The sequence below is a fragment of the Poecilia reticulata genome, chromosome 4 (genome assembly GCF_904066995.2).
Source record: "Poecilia reticulata chromosome 4, P_reticulata-male-v2, whole genome shotgun sequence".
Taxonomy (NCBI): domain Eukaryota; kingdom Metazoa; phylum Chordata; class Actinopteri; order Cyprinodontiformes; family Poeciliidae; genus Poecilia; species Poecilia reticulata.
The window spans coordinates 16,390,293-16,413,583 of record NC_088833.1 but is presented as its reverse complement, the minus strand read 5'-3'; the positions used below and the strand labels follow the sequence as shown (position 1 = coordinate 16,413,583).

Here is a 23,291-nt window from a genome sequence, read left to right as displayed (position 1 = left end):
GAAGGTGGCACTCGGTATAAATAGCTACGCAATTTTTCAAGAAAGACGGCGTTGAGCACAATCTGCAGGCTGTTCTTTCTCTCTCCTATCGGAACTGCAGACAACGCCTGGAAGAATTTCCTCAAGACAACTGTGTCCACTCTCTAGGACATAAGCATCTCCTCAACCGGTGAGTTCTGGATTTAGTTAAGTGCATTTACTTTATTATAAGTAAAAAAAAAAAGAAAAGAAAAGAAACTAAATAGAATCCCAGAGAGAATCGTGCGTAACCTGTCATGCACCATTTCTTTAATGGGATACCTAGCAAACACAGGTTGCGTGTATTCCATGAAACAAGGAATGTTTTAGTTTTTTTAAAGAAACGTCAGACAAAAAGGTTATTACAGTATGTCCAGCATGTTAAATGTCTAACTTTAGATTACATCTCTAACAACATCCAAACTCCTTTTTTTTTTTTTTTCAGTCAAGCCATGCATGTGGAGAGGAAATGGCACATACTGTTGACCATCTTCTTTCTGCTCATCTCCTCGGGTCAATGCATGGACAGCAAAGAGGTCAAGCAGAATGAGAGAAGGACCCTGTTGGATCTAATTTTACAGGTTATCAAGGACAGCCAGCAACGGGACAAACCCGTGTCTAGGCGCTGTGGCAGTGGACTCCACACCTCAGCACAAGACTTCAAGTCCTCTTCCCGGGAAAAGCCTTTGTATGTCCCTAGGCTGGATAACACTAGACTCATAGGTAAGCTGATAAGATTTATTTTTAGGACCTGATGATGAAAGCATAATCCCCATTTTACTGTTGGAGACAGCTGTCATTGGTCTGCTCAGCGCTCCTCTTCTAATGTAGGACCTGTATCTGGTTTGGCTAAACTGAAACTTGAAACTATGTGCAGGTTTTAAGTCAATTCAAGAGAACTGGACATTTTACTGACTACAAGTCTTTATAGCCAAGGGAACAATGCCCATACCTATTTGACATAAGTATGCAAATTTCATTTGCAGCTCAGGTTGCAATGATTATATAATGCATTTAACGCAGGTAAGCTTCATGTGTGTAAGACTAAGAGTTTACATCATACTTACTCTGATTAGATACGTTTCCTTCACGTGTTTTGGACACATTTAAACTGTAAATGACTTATTAGTAGAGGAACCTATCATCAAATGTGGTAGGAGGAGCATCGTGGGGCCAAACTTATGAATGATTCATTCAGAATGATTCATTGATCATCTTTAAACATGAATGACATCTATAAATGTTGCTCTTCAGCCACATTGGGTGCGTTTTTGTGTTCCGTGCTTCATTTCTAAACTCGTTGTCTTTGAAAGATATTGAATGTGGCATTTGGAGTCTCTTGTGCATGGAAAAAAAGACTTTAATGAAATTCTGCAGTTACTGTCTTAAAGGACAGCATTATGTCCAGTTAATTGTTTGTACATGTGCTTTTATTCTGCTCACTTCCAGGCTTCACTGAAATCTTCACATAGACGTGAATTCATTTTTTTTTTCACCTCGGTGTGGTGTGTAAAATGAACATAATGTGTTTGTTTAAGATAATCACTGTCAGTTAGATCATGCCTTGGCGATGCTGAACAGACAGCATACAACTGAAAGTCGTGGCCTCATCTTGCGCAATTGGAAAAGTACCTTTCTCAGACCAGTGGCTGGATGGAATTTATCTTTTGAGGATATTAAAGGCAGCATATTAGCACTGGTGCGTGTGACACCACTGAAAGAATGATTGTCACGCAATGATGAAGGCTTTAAACACAGTGAGGATGAGGGGGGAAATGTTGTGGAGTTGTTCCTTGTGTGTTCCCCTCAAGCCGTGGCTGTGGCATCAGAATGACAACTGTGGTGAGACTAAGATAAAACAAGCAAAAACATGCATTTTATGTCTGTTTTTTTTTTTTTTTTTGATGATGATGATGATGATGCAATCTTTAGCTGAGGAGTCAAAGCTTAGCTGTTAGTCTTTTAGGAAAAAGAGGGGACTGCCTGCAAAACATTTGTTTTACATAGACATACCTTCATGTTTAGACTTGAAGAAATGTTTGTATTTTTTCTGGTATACCCCTTTAAAGTATATGTTGCCATTTATTCAATATAAGACAAAAACTATTTTACGTTTGCTGATTTTCACCCTGGTGCAATGACTGTCAATCATTATTCCCATCTTGTGGCCACATTACAGTCTACTGACTCTGGAGACTAAAGTGCAATCAAGTATTACAATGACTTATTATGATCAGCATTTAACCCCCAAAAATAATCTCTTTAGGCTGTCAGCAATGGTATTGTGTTGTTGGACTTTTGCATGTTACATAATGCCCTGCAAACATATTATTACCTCTTAAACTTTTCAAAATTTTCCATGTTACAATGTAATGTTAAACGTATTTTGTTGGAATTTTGAGTATAATATATGAAGTATGTGTAGAAATGAAATCCCTCCATTCATTGTCTAAACCTCAGTGGGGCTGGTGTCTTTCTCAGAGTACAGCCTGGACAGGTTGCCGATCCATCGCAGTAGAGATTAAATCATGAAGGGCATATTTTTTTATTTCCAGGTTGGTTATCTCTTGGCCCTTATAATAAATTTAAAACTATAGATTCTTAATGGAAGATGGAGCTTCAGCTTGTACATGCATTTTATTCCACTTCTTTAAGCTTTTCACTTTTTTCATGTTGTAATGTAATTTAATGTATATTGATGGCATTACTGCATAAATGTGATGTGTAAGGAAAATTGTTTTAGAAATATTTCTACTGAAAATCTAAAACATGTTTTGTTCATATATTATGTCCTCAACATCTATATTAGAATACCCCTGGTTGAAATTACAGTATAAATCCAGCTTTTCTTTGAAGGCCTCAGAGTTTGGTTTGAGAAGAACAAGCAGCATCACAAAGACCAAGGAGCACAGCTGACAGGTTGAGGAAAAGTTGGGGTAAAGTTTAAAACAGAGTTAGAATATAAAATTAGATCCCAACAGCACAGTGATACTTCAGAAATAGTGTGGCAAAACTACAAACCTTCCAAAATATCGCTGTGCATCTAAGCTGTCAGGCTAGTCAAAGAGAAAGCTCTGATACTGCAAGCTCTGTAGATGATGAAACAAACATATGGGCGTAAATGCCTTGATCAGATAAAACCAGATGTATTTTCACCTGCATGCAAAATCCTCTGTGCAGCAAAAAATTGACACTTCACATCCCCCTAATCACACCTGTGATAAGACGTGGAGGTGGCAGCATCATGCTATGTTTTTTTTTTTGTTTTGTTTTTTTTCAGTAGGAGAATGGAAGATGGTCAGAGATGAATGCAAATAGTTGGCAGTATTTTATGTCCGTCTCTCAAAATGTTAGCCAAATAGAAGACTTTGAGTAATATCACAAAAATACAAAAAGCTAAAATCAGTAACTGTTTACGTGATGGCCTGATAAATAGTTCTGATGTGAAAAGCTAATCACAAGTTTCTGTTTCAGATATTGTTCCTAGAGATGCACACCTGAAGGACAAATTCATTCAGCATTTTGGAGGTAAGAAAACTTCCACTAAAGAACATTTTTGTGAAAACATTTTGGCCTAGAATCTCTGATACCCTTTGCAGACATTGCAAAACTGTTTTATCTGGGAAACAACTTTAAGAACATATTTGGCACTTTTCCCAAGCAACTTTTGGCAGGACTCTCCAAGTTTTGCCCCTCTGAGAAAAAAACATTTTCATTCCTGCAAGCCAAGATACAGTATACTTGAAGTCATAGACAGCTTTGTGAACGCTGTTCTTTGGGTCAGAACGGGGTCGCATGGCTTAGCCGCAGGGCAGTAGTTTAGAGAAACAGCACATGGTCTGAAGCTGACAGAATTAAGTTGAAGGCATTGCTAAGCTAAGCTGATTATTTGTCTCAGGACCTGTGAGTAGACTTCATTATTGCTATGAAAATCTGGAAGCATACTCGTTGGTGCAGAAACTCTTAGACGTTATTATAACTGAGAACTTGACTTTGCTTCAGTCTAAATTGAAAGCTGACCAGTTAATAATAAGTCTACAACTGACAAAGTAAAGGCACTTTGGGGTGCAGTTACTTTTTTTTGTTTATTATTTTGAAACTATAATTCTTACAAATATGTGGTTAATTAAAGTAAAAACTAATATTAAGCATTTTTATGAGGTGTTGAGTTCTTTACATCATTTAGGTATTAGCAGACCGTGGCTGTTTTTGTAAGCCGATGAAAGGAAGGTTAAAAAAAATCCCTTTTCTACTGATTTTATAAAGATTAAAATGTCGATGATGTATTAATTTAGGTTCAAGTTCCTCCTTACTGTAGAGCATTTAGAATCAATCTGTTAAGTTTATTTGTGTAGCACATTTCAGGAGGAAGGCATTTCAAAGTTCTTAATGAAAACATAAAAATATCATAAACACATCATACAGTCACCAATTGTAAAACCAGTAATATTTCATTCGAGTCACATTTAGAGATGTTTAGAGAAATCAAGTGGTGACTAGAATTGGACAACTTTCCGATGGGTCAGATTATTGACCCTGACCTGTGACGGCTGATTGGAAACTCCAAATTTTAATATTTCCCCTGTCAGTAAAGCACACTAATTCAGCATTCGTTTTATACTCAGAATATAGATTTCATCAACGTTTAGCAATTGCAAAGACTTACAATAAAGCCCTTTGAAGTCAGCATTCTGGCTGGGAAAGTTGAGTAGCCATTAGTTTAGTATATTGCTGCAATTCACTTAGAATACAGTGAAAAGTTGCCGGTGTAATACTTATAGTACTTATAAAAATACTAGCACACAAAGAGCTGTAAAAGGCCTCTCAAAATCTAGTCCTCATGTACCTGCCTACTGCAACGTTTATGTGTTTTCACCTAGAAGAAGTGCTTTCACCTTCACTTCTAGGTAAAAATACCTAGAAGAATACCTGAAATCAACGTCTGAATTAGCAGATGAAAACTTCACAAACCCGAGTTTTGGAATCAGGCATAAAATTCAAATCAGTCTTGCTAAAGAGTGACACTTCTGCACTCTGGAGAAAAATTATTTTAATCTTGAAGCAGGAAACTCCCACAATGCTTGAGATATTTAATCATTAGACAAAAATGATCTCAGTATAGATTGTCATGATTTATGAAAAGCATTCACATTTTGGGACAAGAAGAAGAAAAACAATAGCACAGCATCAGGTCATGTATTTTTCTTAAAATTTTTTATATTAAGATCATTTATTTTCATTTTACCTAATGTGACCTTCTCTTTTCTCAAGCAGGACATGTCAAGTTCTCGTCGGAGTGCAAAACACACTTTCACAGACTATACCACACCACAAGGGATTGCTCAAGACCAGCATGTGTGTATGCTTTTTCATTCAACAGACAACTGATCTTATCAGTTTTCATTCTCTATTTTTTATTTTAAAATATTGTCCAGTTCATAATGGCTGAGAAAACATGTGTGTCTAATATTAATCTGACTGACATTTTATGTGAGCAAACCATTTTTGTTGGCAGAAAGTTTAAGTTATTTCAACATAGAGATCTTTTGGTTTCTGCATGGGCCACTAAGCATCTTCTTAGAATATATTATATCAGCTTTGGTTAGTGTTTTTCAGATCAGATAAAAAAATATTGTTGATTAGGGCTGCATCATATTAAAAGCAGACATGTAATGCCGATATTATTTGTCAAAACTGAGAGGATATCAATCATGAAAAAATAGCTTTCTTTTCACTTTTCTACCGTGATTCTAACTCTCTTCTGTGGTCACAAGTATCTTGGGCCCATTAACACGACACTCAAGCACAGTATTAATGGGCCCATTAATACAATATTAAGTAGTACTGTAAGTCAGACCAATAAGTCTCACATTCTCAAAAAAAACAACTGAAAACTGAATATCTAGTTTGCAAATTGTTTTTTTTTTGTCCTACCTAAGTCTTTCAAATGATCAAACTAATTTCTTTAGCAGACAGAAATAGCCAGAGATGATACAAAAACAATCTTCAAATGATGATTTCATTTATCAAGGGGAAAAAAGTAATCCAAACCAATCAAGCCCAATATGAAAAAATAATCCCATCCAATGCTAATAACTGGTTGTGCCACATTTAGATGTTTTTGTCTCAGAGTGGAGGAACTTTGGATCACTTGTCTTGGTAGAATTGTTTTAACTAATGGAGAGTCCGCTCTCACGCTTCTGTTTTCGAGGCATGATCCAGATTTAAATCTGAACTTTGATCAGACTACTTCCTAGATTTTAATTTTTTGAATAATTCAAAGGCAAAGTGTCCTGCTTTGGATTGTCCTGCTGCGTATACCAGGCATGATGGGAAGAATTGATAGTGAGACATCAAATCTGTGTTTTCACTGAACGGCCACATGAGAAAAAATGCGCCAAATAATCTGTTTTTCTTGTTAGAACAATGACATAGAACAAAATTTACATGGTCTGAATCATTTGGAGGTTTTATCTCCAAATTATTAAAACTTTGCTTTACTTAATCTGCTGATTATATGTCAGAAACTTTGTCTCTTTTATGTTAAAGGGGAGCAATCTTCCTAGCTACTGGATTTTAGAGAAATAATAAAAATCAAGAGCTAACATAGAGATATGAAAAAAATATTTGTATTACTGTACAAATAATTTATAATAATTCTAATAATTCTTCTAATAATTTATATAATTTCTTACATCCTTAATCATTCACTAAATACTAGAAATTAACTCAATCGGTCACAACCCTGAGCAGAATTAAAGAAATGTAGAAAATGAACACATGGGTTTTGCCTTCATAATGGAATGTTTTCCAAAAAATTCAACAAGTCCTTTAGCATCTAAAGATGTCCAAGTCATCCCACCCATGGGCACTGTTGTTGCACTACCACAGCTGTTGGCCTTTGCAACCAATAAAAGCCTAAAGGGTCTTTTTAATCTCTGTTAAATCGAAGAGGACGGGAGGGTTGTGTGTGTGTGTGGGGGGGGGGGGGCGTGCGTGTGTGTGGGGGTGTGCGTGTGTTTGTGTGTGTGTGTTTTCTTTAAAACCGACTGAGACATGAGGTCATCTAACAAGAAAACACATGTTTATAATCCAACCGTCCAGCTGAGATGAGCTTTTGTCCATAGAACTTTGCAAGATTTCCAGCTCAGCTTTCAATTCTGCCTGTGGTTCTTTGGGTTGTGAACTGGGATAAGTAGCAATAACCATGGAGGCTAATATTATTCACTTTGGCATAATCAGTTTACATGCAGTGGCATCCTGATGGTCATCACTATCACTATTTAATAGGGGTTCCCAGCCTTGCCTTGCATGAGCTAAGACTTATCTGGAATTTCTGAATCCTATCGCTGTAATATACAAAGCAATTGTTCAAAAACAAATTTTTGTAAATAAAGAAAAAAGAAAATCCTTCAAATCAGTGAGGCGCATCATTGCTTAGAAAGACAAAGCCGTGGACGCTTTTTATAGTCAATCCTGAGTCTCAAAATTATTAAAATGGACACAAATAGAATGAAATACCCAAAAAATAGGTTACAAGATTTGAACAATTTTTGAAATTAGGTTACAAGATTTGAACAATTTTTGAAATTACTAGTGCAATATGTCAAATCACAAACATTATTGCAAAATCAATGTTTGCAATTTTACAATCTCAAAAGTTTTCATGCATTACTTTGTTGAATACAAAATTTAAAATGCCTCACGTACAACTTGTTAGTAATATGTTCACGTGTAAAGCAGAATTTGACCGCCCTCGCTGTGCTTACTTGATGCATATTTTTAGTGGTCAAGGTATTAAAGCTAACTAGGAGTGATGGATACCTTTAGATTTAAAAATAAATCTGTTAATTCAAAATGTCTGTATCTGCTTAGGATTTTAGTTACAACAAAACAAAAAAGAGTAAAAACATAACACTGATCTGATATTATCAGAGTATTCAGCATTTCAGTCACATTCTGCAAAATTTTAATTTTATTGCATTTCAGCAATAAAATGCAATAAAATTAAACTTTAGGAAATGTGATTGGTTTTATAACTTCTTATTAGTAAATAAATAAATAAATCAGAGAAAACATTTCCAGTGTTGCTCCTTTCTCTGAGATATTTGCAATTTTCAAAATTATGGAGTAAAAAAGCAGTGAAAGCAGATATGTTCAGTCATGACTCTTATTAGTCCTCAATATTTGTCGAAGTGAAGCTGCTGTTATCCTGTAAAAGAGCTAATTCTTTTAATTTTAGTAACTGATTAGGTCATGTGAAACTAACAGTCTTTTTTCTTACCATTTCTTTCTTTTAGATTACAAAAGGTGTGCAAGATTGCTAACGCGATTAGCAATGAGTCCGCTCTGCATGCAGTCATAGGTTTTGTATGTGAGTATTTGTTTTTTCTTCTTGAGTTACTCTTGGTGTTTTACATCCCTCGCTAAAACAGAAATGATTAACATAGACATGCAGATGTACACTTTGTGTTGAAGAGATTCAACCTCTGACAGAGAGTAAATCTGTCAGATGTTCATCTGAGGAAGACTGATCCTTCCTATAATCAGAAGCATATCTCTTTTACATCTGTCCAACATTTGGATCTTGTATAGAATGTGATCTATCCTTGATCTCTGAAATGTTTTCATGCCAGAACGAAATCTTCTCCTACCATAACTTCAACATTTACTTTCAGACACTTCTAAATTAGTTAAACATGGACTTAAACTGTTAGAGGAAAACAGACATGCACTGCAGGGATGATTTTGAGTAACGATAAATGAAAATCGAAATCCTCAAATGTGTTTACATTTTAAAAAATCACAAATAAAAGTCTTTCAAGATTATGGACAATATTCTGTCTCGGAAATTTAAAAGACTTGCCCAGAGGGGCAAAAGTAGTTAATACATTTTGCGAGCATTTACTTTCTCACAATTGCAACAGGCTGGTAGACATAGATTTTTTTTGCCTAATAAATGAAATCACTTGAGAAATTGATTTCTCAAGGTTATTGTTGTCTGATATTAAAATGTACCTAACGGTCTGACGTGTTTAAGTGTGCCAAGCATTAAAAACGGAATCACTCCTCTACATTTTTTTCCATAACTGGAATAAAGAATTCATTTAATTTAATCATATGAGCAACTTTAGATAATGCCAAGCATTATCAGATGTTTTCAGAAGCACATGACTACATCCCTGAAGTCAAGGAAGGTTCCTGAATGTCGTCAGTGAAATAATTCTGGATGTGTGCTCACCCCTTTTTTAAGGCGATCTGTAAAAACTCCTCTTTTTCTGCTGTCTAGATGGCTTTAAACCTAGCATAGGTAAAAGCAGGGTTCACATTGGATGCAATTATGTTCAGACTGATGAGTGATTGCCACATACAAGCTCATCTCCCTAAGTAGTCATTCATGGTCATTGGGTTTAGCTGGTAATAATGTAATTGAAGAGACTGACACGTCCTCAGGAATCAGATAATAGGATCCTGTCTTCGTTGTTCTGAGAGCTCACATGGGTGTCACGATTGACGAACTTCAGAAGACGTATGAAATGAGTCATGATTCGGCAATTCTGGTCATTTCTCAGTGAACTTCGGCAGCCCAGTAATGATCCCTCTTTAGAAGCTGACAACATGACTTCCTTAGAAAAATGTGAAGATGTGATAAAATCTTCAGATCCAGCATTGAGCCATGGGATTTTGATAAAAAAAAATTAAACTTTAAAAAGTGCAGAAACTGCCAATATTTAACTATGCATTTTTGTGTTGCGATTTAAATTCCAGGTCGCCATATAACGGAAGAGGGATCAATGTGTTGCCAAGGAAGTGCCTTCAAACCCACAGCAGACATGAGGACGTTCTTTCTGTGTGTGTTTATAGTGTCTATGTTTTTGCTGTTGGTGTTGTCATAACTCAAAATGATTGAACGGACATTGTTGGTTGTTTGTGAGTGGAATGGACCATATATTTGTAAGCAAATAATTTAATATCAAATACATCTATTTATTGAAAGGACATATAAGTATATGTAAGGATTTAACAGTCACTGAGAATCCGATCATTTTGGTTATAAAGGTCATGAGTGATGGAAAGAAAATGTATTCGCTTTATTTTCTATACAAATTCCACTTTTGCTAATTTGCTGATGTTATACTCCATCTTTGTCTTCATCACATTTTATTTGGCACTTGAGTGATTGTTGACAATAAAACCATATAAAATAACGACAATGGTGACAACTCACTGCATTACTGAATAAAGAATACTGAAGCACAGGAGGTTTTGCATTTTCTTTACATTTTTTTATTTTTTTAATTCATGCCAAAAGTGGAGTCAGGCAGTGCGATGGGTGAGACCGCGAATGGAGTCCACAGGAGTGGACGGTTTGTTCTTGGCACAGCATGTGATGAGTTTATCTCCATGCACTTCACTTTTAACAGAAAAAAGCTGTCTTCTGCTAGTCTGAATTTGTAAACAGTCGGGAAAGAAGCTGGGTTTCATCACAACCGTGTTGCTCTGGGATTGCTTTTTTGGGTCAAATGCTTGTTTTGCACTTTTCAGCACCTTTTTCAGATGCTGCTGTCCCTGCCACTCAGAGCAGGTGCTATAATCACTGAGTCTACCCACTGACCTCCCTTTTTTTCTTGGAGGTCACTCCAGATCGCTTGGCAGACTCTCGCGTTTGCAGTCACTCACTTAATCAAGGCTATCAGATGCCTTGGAATGAACAGGAGGTTGAGCAATCCTTGCTCAGCCAAAAAAATAAACATACAGTAGATAAAACCACAAAAAAAAAACTCCCACAAAAAAGCACAAGCTTAATGCTTGAAAACATCTGTTTAGTTCAAGGAAAGCGCTTGTGAGGAAACTCAAACGCAGTGAAGGGAACTGACTGATCTGTATCGTCGAAAAGCAAAGTGTTTCTGGTGTTTGAACTTCTGAACACTTGTTCCATGAGAGTGAAATCTGTACCACTTCTCACATTGTGTTCCAGTTTACTTGTTCTCAGGCCAGATAAGGTTTATTTTCTCGTGTGTGTTTTCTTTATCGCTCCACAATTAGAAGATACCAAACACTGCACATACGATATTAAGGAAATCAAGACAAACAGAGTTGGCTGAGAATAAAAGCTCCCTTGTAATGAAATTCAAATTGACCATTTTAATTTTCTATAGCGTTTGGATAACTTTGCACTAACAAAGTGCCATGACGTCCCCTGGAACCACAGAAGTGGGAGATTTATCCTCCCTTCTGGTCTGGGGAATATTGACAGTGATTGTTTTTTTGTTTTAAGTAGTGAAACAAACACAGAGTCAGGCACACACTCGTACACACGCACACAAGGGGGGTTGCTGATGGATAAGGTTCTGAGCAAACACAAACTACAAGCCAAAGATTACAACAGCTCAGTTCTCACGTCAGCTTGTCTCCACAGACTGAGCGGGAGCCTTTTCTTTCACAGGCTCATGCATTATTCACTAATAGTTTGACTTTTTGCGCCGTCATTATAAACTCATCCGTGGAAAGAAGTTGAGTTGGTGAGGAGCATGTTTAATGGTGTGTACAGATACCGTCGCTGCGACTGGGATCTCAATCTAGGCAATGTTTCCAACTTAATATGAGGTTTCTCTCGCAGGGCTATAAACCATGTGATAGCCTCTGCTCCACAAATCGCAGCCTCCTTACGAATGGAGGAGTTCAGCTTTGAAATGTATGCTTCACCCAAACCTCTGTATACTTGTCAAACTTGCACACATAAATCCACCCTGAGCAACATGTGGCAAAATATGCGGTGATTACCTGAGCCAATTAAGGAAACGGCTGAAGCTATAAAAGGATTAAGCTGCTAAAAATACAGCTTGCACCTCGTGGGGACGCACAGGGGATCCCTTTCCCTCCGGGTGGGCTGGACAGGGACACTGGATCCTAATCTGAGGAGGATATCACTTATCTGGAGACAAACAGCACAGATTAGGAGAGGAGACAGAAGATGCACTGGGGATAGCATGTGGGAGGGCTTTAACACAATTACACACAAGCATCAAATCCCCTCTCTGGTACCTTTGAGAAATTTGGTGTAATAAATAGTAAACAGAGACCAAAGCCATGCCATTTCCTCCCTGTCAGACTGCATCTGGCCTTGCCAAAGCCCAGGGGTGAAGAGAGGAAACACCTTAATGTCGTCACCTTCTGCTCCAGTGTTATGGCCAACAGCTCCTTAAGCATTTTCACATTTCCAAACCACAAACTTCAGTATGCTTTGGGGAACTTTTTGTGGTAGACCAAGACAATGTAGTGCACAATTGCACATTTTTATTAAGGCTCTTTTAATTTGATATGTCTAAATAACATCCATTACAAAGAATTTCCTCTTGTGAGATATTCAATCTTAGAGGTTTCCGAGACAACACTAAGTTTAACAATCAGAAGCATGAACACCAAAGGAACAGAGCAGACGAGTCGAGGGTAAAGTAATCGAGGAATTGAAGGCAGGGTTAAGCTACCATGCAATATCCCCTTGAAATATTTCATAAACTCTTAATTCCAGACCAAAATACTATTGAGGACCTTAGATAATACTTGAAAATTGACATTCAAATATGTTCTCCATCCAATCTGACTGGGTTTGACCCATTTTCTTTTCTTTAAAGAAAAATAAGAAAATGATTCAGTTTGTAGATATTAAAAGCTGCTGGACATATCCCAAAAGACTTACACTGTTATTCTAACAATAGTGACTTCACAGTTCTGTCTGAAAGGTAAAGCAGCTGCAGCTGATTCAGAACCCTGGTGCTCATGTCCTCACTAAAACAGAACCTCGGGTTAAAAGTTCTTATACTGGCTCCCTGTAGCTCAGATAATATACTTTAAAATGCATTTGTTAGTTTATAAATAACTGCCTGGCTTTGCACCAGAAGACATTAAAGATCTGATATTGTGTCAACCTTCGAGACCACTCCGGTCTTCTGGTTCAACGTAGGTCAAACATGGAGAAGCAGGATTCAATTTGACTAAACTCTGTTCAATTGTTTTGTTCGTAAGAAAGTATGTTTTTAAAAAGCATGTCACTTTACTTCAACTATAATTTTTGCACATCTTGGTTTCAATCTATCACATAAAGTAAAATACTTTGAAGGTTGAGGTTTTAAAGTTCAAGAACCGTTAATACTTCAACAGAGCGCTGTGCTCTAATTTTAAAAGACATTGTCATAAGTCTTTATGGTGAATTTGAACGTCTGGTGCCATTCCTTCATTGCTGCTAACGGCTCACTAAGGGCAATTCATTGGCCTGATTTTTGTCTTTAACCCTGCAAACATAACTTGCTTGTCAAACATATTTCATGCTGTCACACATGGCATGGTTACTTATGACGTGTATCAAACCACCTCTCCCCTCATGCGCAGAAGAATTTTGTGACAAAAGTGCACACCATAATCCAATTTTGGAGACCCTTAAGGCTTTATTCAGGCAAAGCATCATATTTATAGTGTATGCAGTAGCCACAGTGGCTGTAAAACTGTCAGAGGGTGAATAGATTTACGCCATGTCTCATGATTAATTCATTTCTCTTCTTATATCTTTTGGGGAATGCATGAATCCCGCATGAGTCACCAATAATATACATTCAGACAACAAATCCTCAATTAAGGATTTGACAACTGAAAGATGAATAAGCTGTCATCATCACAGTGAAATCTTCCCCAACAGTTTCATTGTGCCAAAGGGAAAATGTTGACAGTAAGTGAAACAGGTTCTGTTTTGTGAAAATGTGTTGATGTACATTTTGACCCAAACCACAGCTGATCAGTGATTTGGTCTGCGGTGTGCAGTGGATTGACGAGGAGGGAGCTGGTCGTTCTGCCAGCTGAAGGGTCTTTGATCCCCGTGCTTGAGGTGTTGGCAGTAAGTCTCTGCCACCCCCTCTGCATGTCCCACACTGAGAGCGCTGTGACGCCTTTCAATTTGAAGAAAAACCCAAAACAAATTACTGGAAGACATCTTTCTCTTCAATCCTTGTCATCCCAACCTGATGAAATCATGTGATCTCAGTTTATTGTACTGAAAGAAAAAGCTTGAAGCTCATGATTAAAGTGAACAAACAAAAAAAACTTAAGGCAACAAATATGTTTTATTACAGTGATATTTTTGATTATTTCTGCTTTAAATGTCAAGGTTAGCAAAATGTGTCAAGGTTAGCAACATGTCTTAATGTGAATGTTAGTTTGAGCTGAATAGTGAAGCCAGATGATCAAATACTTTAAACCGAATGTGCTCATTAAGTAGTTATTCACATTTTGATTCCAGTGACAAAATGAGATACACTAATTTAAATACACTAATTAATCAACGAGAAAAAAATGACTTTTTTCATCAGATTGTCAGTCTAGTAACGGGTAAAAGCAAGGAGGCTGTTTGCTGATTGGATATGATGCACGCAACTTTCAAAAAACAAAAAGACGATGTTCGCTATTGTGGTAAAAAAAATTTTTTATAATTTCCATATGACTAAAAAAACAAAATGTCCCAAATTACTTATACACCTCTCACTAATAAAAGGAAAAGTCTATTGTGAAATAAAGCAATCAAACACTGCTGAGCTAATGACTTTCCACCGATATTCTTTAAGGTTGAAAGGCCTCCATCTCATCAGTCTCAAACTTCATTTTTTCCTTTTTGCCTCAATGAGATTTGCAAAGCACATGCAGGCTTTTCAGCCAAGACCCACAGAATCCAGCACTATGCAAAGATCTTCAATATTTCACATCCAGAATTGCCCACATTCTTATGGATGACGTTGTTAGGGATCTTTGCTTTTGTTTTTAAAAAAAACCTTTTAAAGCACTAACGTTACATGAGAAGTTTTCACTTTTGACTACCACATTCTGAGTTTTCAGTGTGCACTTACTTATGGTTTGTAATACTTTTTATGACTACCACTGTAACTTTGTGACATGTAGACATTTTTATCTGTTTACTCAAAGAAAACATCTGTTCACAATTAATCTGTCAAATTAAGATGTTTTAGAAAAACATGGGAGTATTTGGGTGCAGAGGCTTAAATATTCCCACAATCTCACAATCCATTAAATCATTAGGTATGAACAATTTTAGACAACCTCTTGCAAACATATCCACTTCGTTATTTTAATTCTAAATCTGGCGAGTGGGTATGATTGATTTTGGGCCTGAATGTAAAAACCTCCATATGAGCAAAATAATACATTTGTTAATTAAACAAAGGAGACATCACAGTTTGTAGAAAATTCTTGTTTTATTATCTGCCAAAAATAAAGTTTATATACATAAAATTGTGGTGCAAAGCATTTTAAAAGTATTGCTAAATAGTAAAAGGCCACAGAAAGTTTACATTTAAATTTTGTTTAATGAAATCTTCAAGACTCCTTGTAAATAAAAGAAATCTCATTTAGGAGTAAATGTGATTAAAATGAAATATATTTGCAATTAAAGAAAAAATGGTTATGGCAACAAGTACAATGCAGGAAATTGTTTTTTAATACTGATTATTTTTAACCATGCTTTCTAATTGTATTGATTTCATTTTTACATTCATATTTTTAAATTAGAATTTAAACTTTTAATCCAAACACGGAATTCATGCTGTGGCTTGTTTTTTTTGGTCATTATGTTTTTGTTTTTAGCATGTTTTGTAGGAAAGAAAGAGATAAATTTACAGTCAAAATAACAACATCAAAATGGTTACATTTGAACATAGCCATTATTTGAACACTTTAAACAGCATGATTACTCAGAGAATTGGTTCGGTCTCATTCCAGTTGACTGATGCATCTTTCCACCTGCATGAAAACAAAACCAAACTTTTTAGGACACGAAAAACAAATCCAGGTAAACACAAAATGATGTATAACTTTTATTTAACTAAAGTTATTAGTTAATGAGCACATTAAGAAAAAGAAAAAAATGGGTAAAACAAGGTCCTACCGTGTCCTGATGCAGAGCTCAAGTGGAGGAATGAGATCAGTGTCAAATTCCTGGTGTTTCTGTGCCAATTTGCCGACAGCTGAACAAACAATTCACATTTTTAGTGTGGTTCAAATCAAAGTATAGCCATTAAAAGAAAGGTCCAAATAGATGAAAACTGTTAGTGAGGAAAAACATGGCAGCACAGCTGCTCATGCATACTCTAGGTCTAAATCAGTCACTATCTAATTATACTGTAATTAGAATTAGTAGTATCGAAAGGGAAAAAAGCAAAATCATCAAGTATTTTCTGGTGCAGGGAATCAGGAGAAACAATATATAAAAAACTAAGAACATATTCGAAGCATGTAGCTGCATTTAAAAACAAAGATGATTAGATCTAGAGAACTACAATACAAACATACAAACAGTGAGGCGGATTTCCTCCTGCTGATTGGCCAATCCATCATAATAATACAGATCAAACTCCAGGTCTTCATCTTGATTGGTCAACAGCTCCCTCTGCAGGCCAAACAGCACACTGAAGTGACTTTCACTGCACACCACCCAGATGGGGTAAGAAGGAGACTTCAGGTAAGCCCCCACCTAAGGTAGACAATATGAATATTTAATGTTTTGGCATGTAAACGCTAGTCTAACACAGTTGTTAAATTGTTTCTGTGTAAGACTCCGCTGATGACAGAACAACTTGGTTTATACTAGACAAAAGTTCAGCTGCTCTGTGATATTCTGTACTTGCAAGTATCCCAGATGTGTCTGTCATCACCGTGAAGAATTCAATACAGCTCACCTTACAGATATTATAATGTTCAAACAAGGACAGCAGGCCGACTTGGCATCGGTCCTTAATTCCCTTAAGCAAAGTCATGTTGTCATTTCCTGAGTCCAGCTCTACATCGTTGTCAAAGACGTTAGAAACCGCTCTGCCACAGAGCAACAGATTCACCAACTCCTGAAGGTGGGGGGGGGGGAAGGAAAAAATGAAGACAAGCATGGATGAAGAGGTAGGAAAAAAAAGAGGAAATATACAAGGAAAAAAAACATTTAGACAGTATATTTAGAAATATTTTTTTGTCTCTCATTTTCTATTTTGTACTGAACCAGAGCCAGTCTTTGTAGAAACTCTGTAAATTTGGCTTGACATTATCCAACTTAAATAGACTATTGAAACCTGAGTGCAGTAGCCATGAGCTCCTATCAGTGGGGTTGTATGCAGGTCCATATCCTCTCTCACTCTGAGAAGATAAAAAAATTAATTAATTAACAACAATACAACCCAGTTCAAAGCAAGTTCTTCAGAATGCCTTGTTTAGAAGAGCCACAGAGGGTTTGCATCTACTTTTCAATGGATCGAGAAAGAACAGCTGAGATGACCAGCAGAATGCATCCGAACGTCCCCATTTCATACTGGGGAATAAAATACAAAGAGCAAAAGCATCAAAACCGAATATCTGGCAGGCAAGACGGGGAAAAACTGAGAAAAGTGGCGAGTTCTTCACCTGCTCAATATGCTGCTCTAAAATGACCTGCAGATCTTTGATGTTATCCACAGAGAAACACGTCATCTGGATCAGAAACACATAGACTTGAAAATAAAAGCTTTACAAAATACAGAAAAAACATAATAACTCGGCATTAAATTTTGGGCCTTTAATTATACAACTTGAATATTTTTTTTTACAAATTAAAATTATATGCACAAGTTGGAATTTGTTGTGGATAATTTACACAAACTTAAACGTATATGCACCGATTCAGACGCCCTCTGGACGTCTGGTCCCCTCTGGACCAGACCATTACTCAGTCCATCCATTCAGATAATGGATGGACTGATGATTTCGTGGCATGGACCCTAGCTAGTTTTAAGCATATACCATCAAGCTTTGAATAGTGTTGAGGTCTAGACAATTTCCAAAGTGTAGCTTAGCTTCGCTTCAGTTTGGGTTTCAGATAATGGTCCAGTTGAAACCTGATTTTGTCCAAGTCAGTTGTTGATTTAGGGGGAAACTGAATTAGTCAGTTCACTTTGTGCGATGCACAAGTATCACCGACAGCTGAAAAAATTATGCCGCCACCACTATGCTTCACATTGTTCTTTGAACTGAAAGCCTATCAATCTTTGCTTTGTCTCACAATCGGTCTTCCCTCCTGAAGACACTCATAAAATCTTGCCTCATTGTGGAAAGTTACACTGGTATTCCAGAACGTTCCCATTTATAATGGGCTTGATGCTTTGAGGTTTCTTCGTTGTTTCTGAACATCATAATAAAATCTAAAGATGACCATCTTGATGAGGCTGAAAACAACTCGATATTCCAGTAGAACAATTATGCCAAACAATGCATCAAAACTAGTCTTAGAATGGATTAAAAAAAAGTTAGACAAGTTTATAAAAATCATAAAAATGTGTTTGTCCTAACCCTGAAACATCATTTAAAAGGCCAAGAAGAACCTTTGTACCTTTTCAAACAATCCCTCAGATCTGTGGTGTCCAAATGCAGTGAAATGGCTTCTTCCTGAATTTCTGTTATGAAAAAAAACAAAATGAAAGAAAGCAAAAGAATGTAAACACTTTAAAATAGTGGTACACCTGGTCAAGCAGTTCCATGGGGGAGAGTTCTCAGATAAATAGGTTTGACAGGTGGAGGAGATGTGAACCCAGTTTGTCAAGACACCACTCATCTGAATCTGGCATATTGAACTGATCTGACCTTAGATGACATATTCTCACAACTTGAGATAAATATGAAAAGACAATGGTGTGGTTCTCTGTGCTAGCTAAAACCCTAAATAAGCAAGCTCAGGTTGCAGCAGGTATTATATTAAACAGTAACCTCAGCGTAAGAGGCCGGTATTTTAACCAATTAACAGGCGCTGTCTTACATTGCAACTACAGCTTGTTTTTCCTCCCCGGCTCTCCACAAAACTTCAACCAGAGCCAAAACAAGACAGCGTCTTCTGGTGCTGCTGGAAGGTCTTAGTCGTCTGAAAACAAAATGAAACGTCAGTATTAACCTGCTTTATACAACAAACGAATACTAAGTAGTGAATAATTCTGAAGTGGAAGGAAAATAACACATGGTTTCCTCTTTGCAGAAAAGAGAATGCAAGTAATTTGTGTGCAGTTTTACAGATTGGGATACAAATTTTAACTACCGCATAAAACCTTTTAATAAACCAGCTTTCAATTATCTTATAAATGAAACATGCTGACAGCAGAATTATGATGTGTCGATGACTTTCTTCAGGAGGGAAAGCGAAGCTGTCTTGGGAGAAAAAAAGTTGATGCAACAAAAAGACCAAACAGTCAGACTGACAAGGAAACAACTTAGAAAAAGTATATCACATAAATTCACAATAAAACACATTATAGTTTGTGGTTATGTAATGCCAACATGTGAAAATGTTAGATTAAGACCCAGAAAGGCAAAGGTTTGGTGTGAAAGCTCACTTACTGCAGGATAGCGTCTCCGCCATCAACGTTTTCAAACAGAAGCTTCTTCAGAAAAAAAGCTTGAATTGATGCCAGGACTCCACAAGGACCACCCTGAAAAAAAAATTTATTAATTAAAAAAAAAAAAACTTATGAAGCATAAAGAGTGATTTTAATAATAAACACGAGAATAAATATGTACTTGAATTTATTTCAAAGTATGATAAAATCACCTTTCTCTGCACAATCCCGTATCCGAGGTCAGGTGTGCCAGAAAAAGTAAAACCCTGGTTCTTCCACTCAGTGCTAAAACAACTTAAGCCGGAACCCAGAAGAATTGTTTTCAATTCCTAAAAGAAAAACGACCATTAAACAAACAAGCTCAAATCAAACAGAATCTGTCCCTGGCTGGTCTCTGTATCAGTGCGGTCAGAAACACACCGTGGCGTAGCGATGGTCCATGGGACGGCCTGGAAATGTAAACTTTGAAACGGCTCTATGAAGAGGCACTTCTGGCAGACCACCAGAGTCATCAATGTCATCTGAAAATGTAATAAAACGCATCCATTTGGCAAGACAGGTTGCTAAACACATCTATGACATTTCCTTCCATCAGGGCTTACCTAGAACCATCTCAGCTACATTCAGCTCATGGGCATCTGGTTTCGTCTTTACTCTGCAAGAAACAACAAGATGCAAAAAAACCTCTGATAACCTTCTGAATACACTTTCACTACTATCAAAACATACAATCCGACTAGTAACAAATAAGTATTTACTTTATTGTGTTTACTGTTCTTTGTCCTTTACTTCTGAAGCCCTTTTCTTCCTGGTTTTCCTCCTTTGAATCAACGGACTCTAGATTTCGTTCTTCCCAGCTGGATGTGTTTTGGACAGTCAACTCAGGTCCATCCTGAGACTCCCTGCTTTCCTCACCCCTGATGAACAATGGTTGAGAAACTTCTGCCCTCCGACTCTGCCTTTTTCTGTTAGATTCCTGAAACGAAAACATAATTGAATTATGGAGGGAAAATATCAGAAATATACCATCTATAGGTTTCTAAGGTAAATACCTGAGCTACTGGTCCGGTCACCATGCCTCGCCTGAAGCGGCTAGTTTTGTTTTTCGAGGTGACCCCAGCAATTAAACATTTACTTTCTTTCTCTTTTTGGGTGTAGTTCTCCTGTTTAGAAGGCATTGGTTTCTGGCCTTCTTGGAAATCTGTGTTGTCAATTAAGAAATCGTTTGGATTCAAGGAGGTGGGTCCATCCTTTTTAGAAATCATTGATAAATCTGTCACCGGAATGCTGCATATTTCTTTCACTTCAGGACTGTAAAAAAAAGAATTCCATCCTAGTAAAATATAATAGCTTAAATGGAATAAAACAATGCAAGTTTGTAGCTTTTAAATACCTCAGTTCACTGTGTTTGCTAGGACAAATCGCTGGTGTAATTTCATCTGCTTTTGTTTCGTTTATCATTGATGGCGATCCTGCAGGGTAATCAGATGTTGAGCCTGAATTTTCGACCACATGTTGAGAGTCTCCTGTGGGGATATTTTCATGGTGTAACCGTTCAATGTGATGCTTCACGATGATTTCCAACAATGTTTTCACAGGCGATTTCTGAACCTGCAATTTTAAGAATGTCAGTTGCAGACTATTTAGTCAGTTATCTATATAAATGTGTGGCATTTATCAATTTACCTTATTTTGTCTGTAGAGATCTTCCATGTTAAGCATCTGCTTCAGCAGTGATCGGTTATTGATACTGGCCGGCGTGCGTGGATGTTCCTCATCCATACAAGCGATGGTCCTTTTCAGGCCCTATGCATAAAAAAATCCCAAAGGATGCATGAATGTATGGTGGGATGGGTGGATAGATGGAAGGGAAAACAAAGAGAGGAACATTTATAGATGAGGAAATTTTGTTTATATACAGAGGTGAGACAGAACTCTGTCTACACAACACCAATGAGCAAGATGACAGATTATTCCTCCTAGAAGCTGACTAGAAGGAAGGCATTATAACCATCACTAATCACAACAAACTCAAAACACCCCTGCTGTTATTTGCTTAGTTTTTTCTTATTTCAAATAACATTCCTGCTGTTATTTCCACGATTCTGTTGCTTGTACAGTCTTTTGTTGATTTGAAACACAAATATCCATGCATATTTTTCTTTAAGTGATCCTTTTAATCCGAATATACTAATTTTAATAAATGTACTATTTTTCTTATGTTGGAAATTTGTCCTTACTGTAGTTATTCTGATTTTTTTGATATTTTACCTTAATGCAAATATGCCTGCTTCCACTTATCTATAACTTGCTGCTGGTACATTTGAATTTCCCCACAATAGGACAATGAATGACATTTTTATTGTATTCGTGCATTAGTGTGACCAACGATTAAAGGAAAAACTTCAAAATAATATCATTGGCACACTGACACATACTGTATAAAAAAGACAAATGAAAAGTACTAAATTTATTTAAAAATCTCAAACTTCAATCAATGATACTTACTGGGCAAACAGTTAGTATAGTGACATTCTTTGTTCAAAATTTGCAGGTAACAATTGTGTTATGATTTATGAGTGTCTTCAAGGAGTTTGTTCCAGAGGGAAGAAAAATAAGTTTAATGCCGCCTCACCGCAGCTAGTTCTGCTCTAGGAAACACAGAGTAAGATGGTTCTACATGGTTCATTAATGAGTTTATTTAGGCTCAAGAGCAGTAGAAAAAATTATAATATCTTCAGCAACATTTGAGCTGCAGCTGCTTGTATGATATGCATCACTTTTCCCCTATGTACTGTTTTAACTAAGTTTGTTGCAAATCAGACAAAGCAAGTACGCTGATTAAAAAAAAAGATTAATGATAAACAGAAAACATGTAAAGTCTGCTCCGATTGATATATTCCAATTACTTTATCAATTAATTGCATATTAACACACATAATAGTCCTAATATCGCTCCAACCTACAGCTTTTCAATCACTTTTGGGGTTTATGCTAGAGTCAGTTGTTCTCTTTATATATGTAAATGAAAAAAATAAAGCAAAAAGTCAGCGTAAACACCATATCATGGAACATGTCCCAAAATAACATGCTGACCACTGAGAGGGTAATGCTAACACAAGCTAGGTAGCTAGTTAGCCAACGGTCTTCACAGAAACAGAGTTCTGTTGACACCTAGTCTTCGCTGACTTACCTTCCTGCTCAGATATTCCCGCACTAAAGACGAAGAAATCTCTTCCACCGAAGGGACCATGATAATGGTAGCGTGTCCAGCTGCAGGAAATTCAACAAAAAGCAGCAATTGTTGGAATGAAACGGCAGTGGGCGGTATATGCTGCCCTGCGCCGATACCGCAGATCTTCCGTTAGGTGGATAGAACAATAACGAGACGAGATCTCCCACCAGGAGATACTATTGATGGCAAAGTGTTGTCTGAAGTGGTGCCTCCTCGGTAGTGGCTATAATTAAGAGAAATTGTTGTACGTTGACAAATTGGTTGTCAGATCAGGAAGATTGATGTTTGGCGGAGGGTTATCAACATGTTTTATAGATCAGTGAAACTGCGCAGCTGGTTGTCCGTCAAAGCCTGTTACCATGGTGATGAGTGGCGCTCTGGTGTTCCACAAAAATACATATATAGAAAAACTATCATGGTCACCATAAATCCTGTAATTTTGATATCAGGTTCATACGGAAGAGGATTAGGGCCACTTGAAAAAAATAAAACAGTTGAATCTCAGAATTCTGAGAAAGAAGTCAGAATTCTGACTTTAATCTTAGAATTCTGAGATTAAAGCCAGAATTTTTTATTTACTTTTTTTTTTTTTTTTGCAGTGGCCCCTAATCCTCTTCCTTAGGTTCAGTAATATCCAA

The 23,291-nt window shown here is 36.9% G+C and overlaps 2 protein-coding genes across 4 annotated transcripts; one reads left to right on the top strand and one right to left on the bottom strand.

Moving 5' to 3' along the window:
• Nucleotides 1-34: 34 nt before the first annotated feature.
• alkal1 (ALK and LTK ligand 1) lies at nucleotides 35-10,277 on the top strand. 2 transcript variants are annotated; one of them, XM_081606381.1, is made up of 6 exons: nucleotides 35-169; nucleotides 464-741; nucleotides 3,493-3,546; nucleotides 5,293-5,373; nucleotides 8,319-8,392; nucleotides 9,787-10,277. In XM_081606381.1, the coding sequence occupies exons 2-5, from the start codon at nucleotides 471-473 to the stop codon at nucleotides 8,381-8,383; spliced, it is 471 nt and encodes a 156-aa protein (XP_081462507.1). In that variant the 5' UTR covers nucleotides 35-169; nucleotides 464-470; the 3' UTR covers nucleotides 8,384-8,392; nucleotides 9,787-10,277. The 2 variants fall into 2 exon arrangements, with proteins under 2 accessions (XP_081462507.1, XP_081462506.1); XM_081606380.1 differs by having other exon boundaries at nucleotides 5,290-5,373.
• Nucleotides 10,278-15,256: 4,979 nt separating this feature from the next.
• On the bottom strand, nucleotides 15,257-23,019 carry mindy4 (MINDY lysine 48 deubiquitinase 4). 2 transcript variants are annotated; one of them, XM_008407986.3, is made up of 18 exons: nucleotides 22,612-23,019; nucleotides 21,105-21,224; nucleotides 20,812-21,029; nucleotides 20,471-20,729; nucleotides 20,177-20,394; nucleotides 20,021-20,073; nucleotides 19,839-19,939; nucleotides 19,631-19,747; nucleotides 19,420-19,511; nucleotides 18,848-18,949; nucleotides 18,425-18,488; nucleotides 17,464-17,529; nucleotides 17,304-17,371; nucleotides 17,136-17,199; nucleotides 16,755-16,916; nucleotides 16,369-16,549; nucleotides 15,965-16,043; nucleotides 15,257-15,819 (listed from the first exon to the last, which is right to left on the bottom strand). In XM_008407986.3, the coding sequence occupies exons 1-18, from the start codon at nucleotides 22,669-22,671 to the stop codon at nucleotides 15,771-15,773; spliced, it is 2,073 nt and encodes a 690-aa protein (XP_008406208.2). In that variant the 5' UTR covers nucleotides 22,672-23,019; the 3' UTR covers nucleotides 15,257-15,770. The 2 variants fall into 2 exon arrangements, with proteins under 2 accessions (XP_008406208.2, XP_008406209.2); XM_008407987.2 differs by lacking the exon at nucleotides 22,612-23,019 and having other exon boundaries at nucleotides 20,812-20,944; nucleotides 21,105-21,226.
• Nucleotides 23,020-23,291: the final 272 nt, after the last annotated feature.

What these genes read in the sequence shown, in the direction of transcription:
- mindy4 (XM_008407986.3), bottom strand. Translation starts at nt 22,671, where the DNA reads ATGGTCCCTTCGGTGGAAGAGATTTCTTCGTCTTTAGTGCGGGAATAT. An exon ending in TGGACCATCGCTACGCCACG is followed by an intron (nt 19,748 to 19,838) that starts GTGTGTTTCTGA and finishes TTTTTCTTTTAG; the next exon opens with GAATTGAAAACAATTCTTCT. An exon ending in GGAAATCCGCCTCACTGTTT is followed by an intron (nt 16,044 to 16,368) that starts GTATGTTTGTAT and finishes TTGTTTGTTCAG; the next exon opens with CTGTCGGCAAATTGGCACAG.
- alkal1 (XM_081606380.1), top strand. Translation starts at nt 471, where the DNA reads ATGCATGTGGAGAGGAAATGGCACATACTGTTGACCATCTTCTTTCTG. An exon ending in GGATAACACTAGACTCATAG is followed by an intron (nt 742 to 3,492) that starts GTAAGCTGATAA and finishes TTTCTGTTTCAG; the next exon opens with ATATTGTTCCTAGAGATGCA. An exon ending in ATTCATTCAGCATTTTGGAG is followed by an intron (nt 3,547 to 5,289) that starts GTAAGAAAACTT and finishes TCTTTTCTCAAG; the next exon opens with CAGGACATGTCAAGTTCTCG.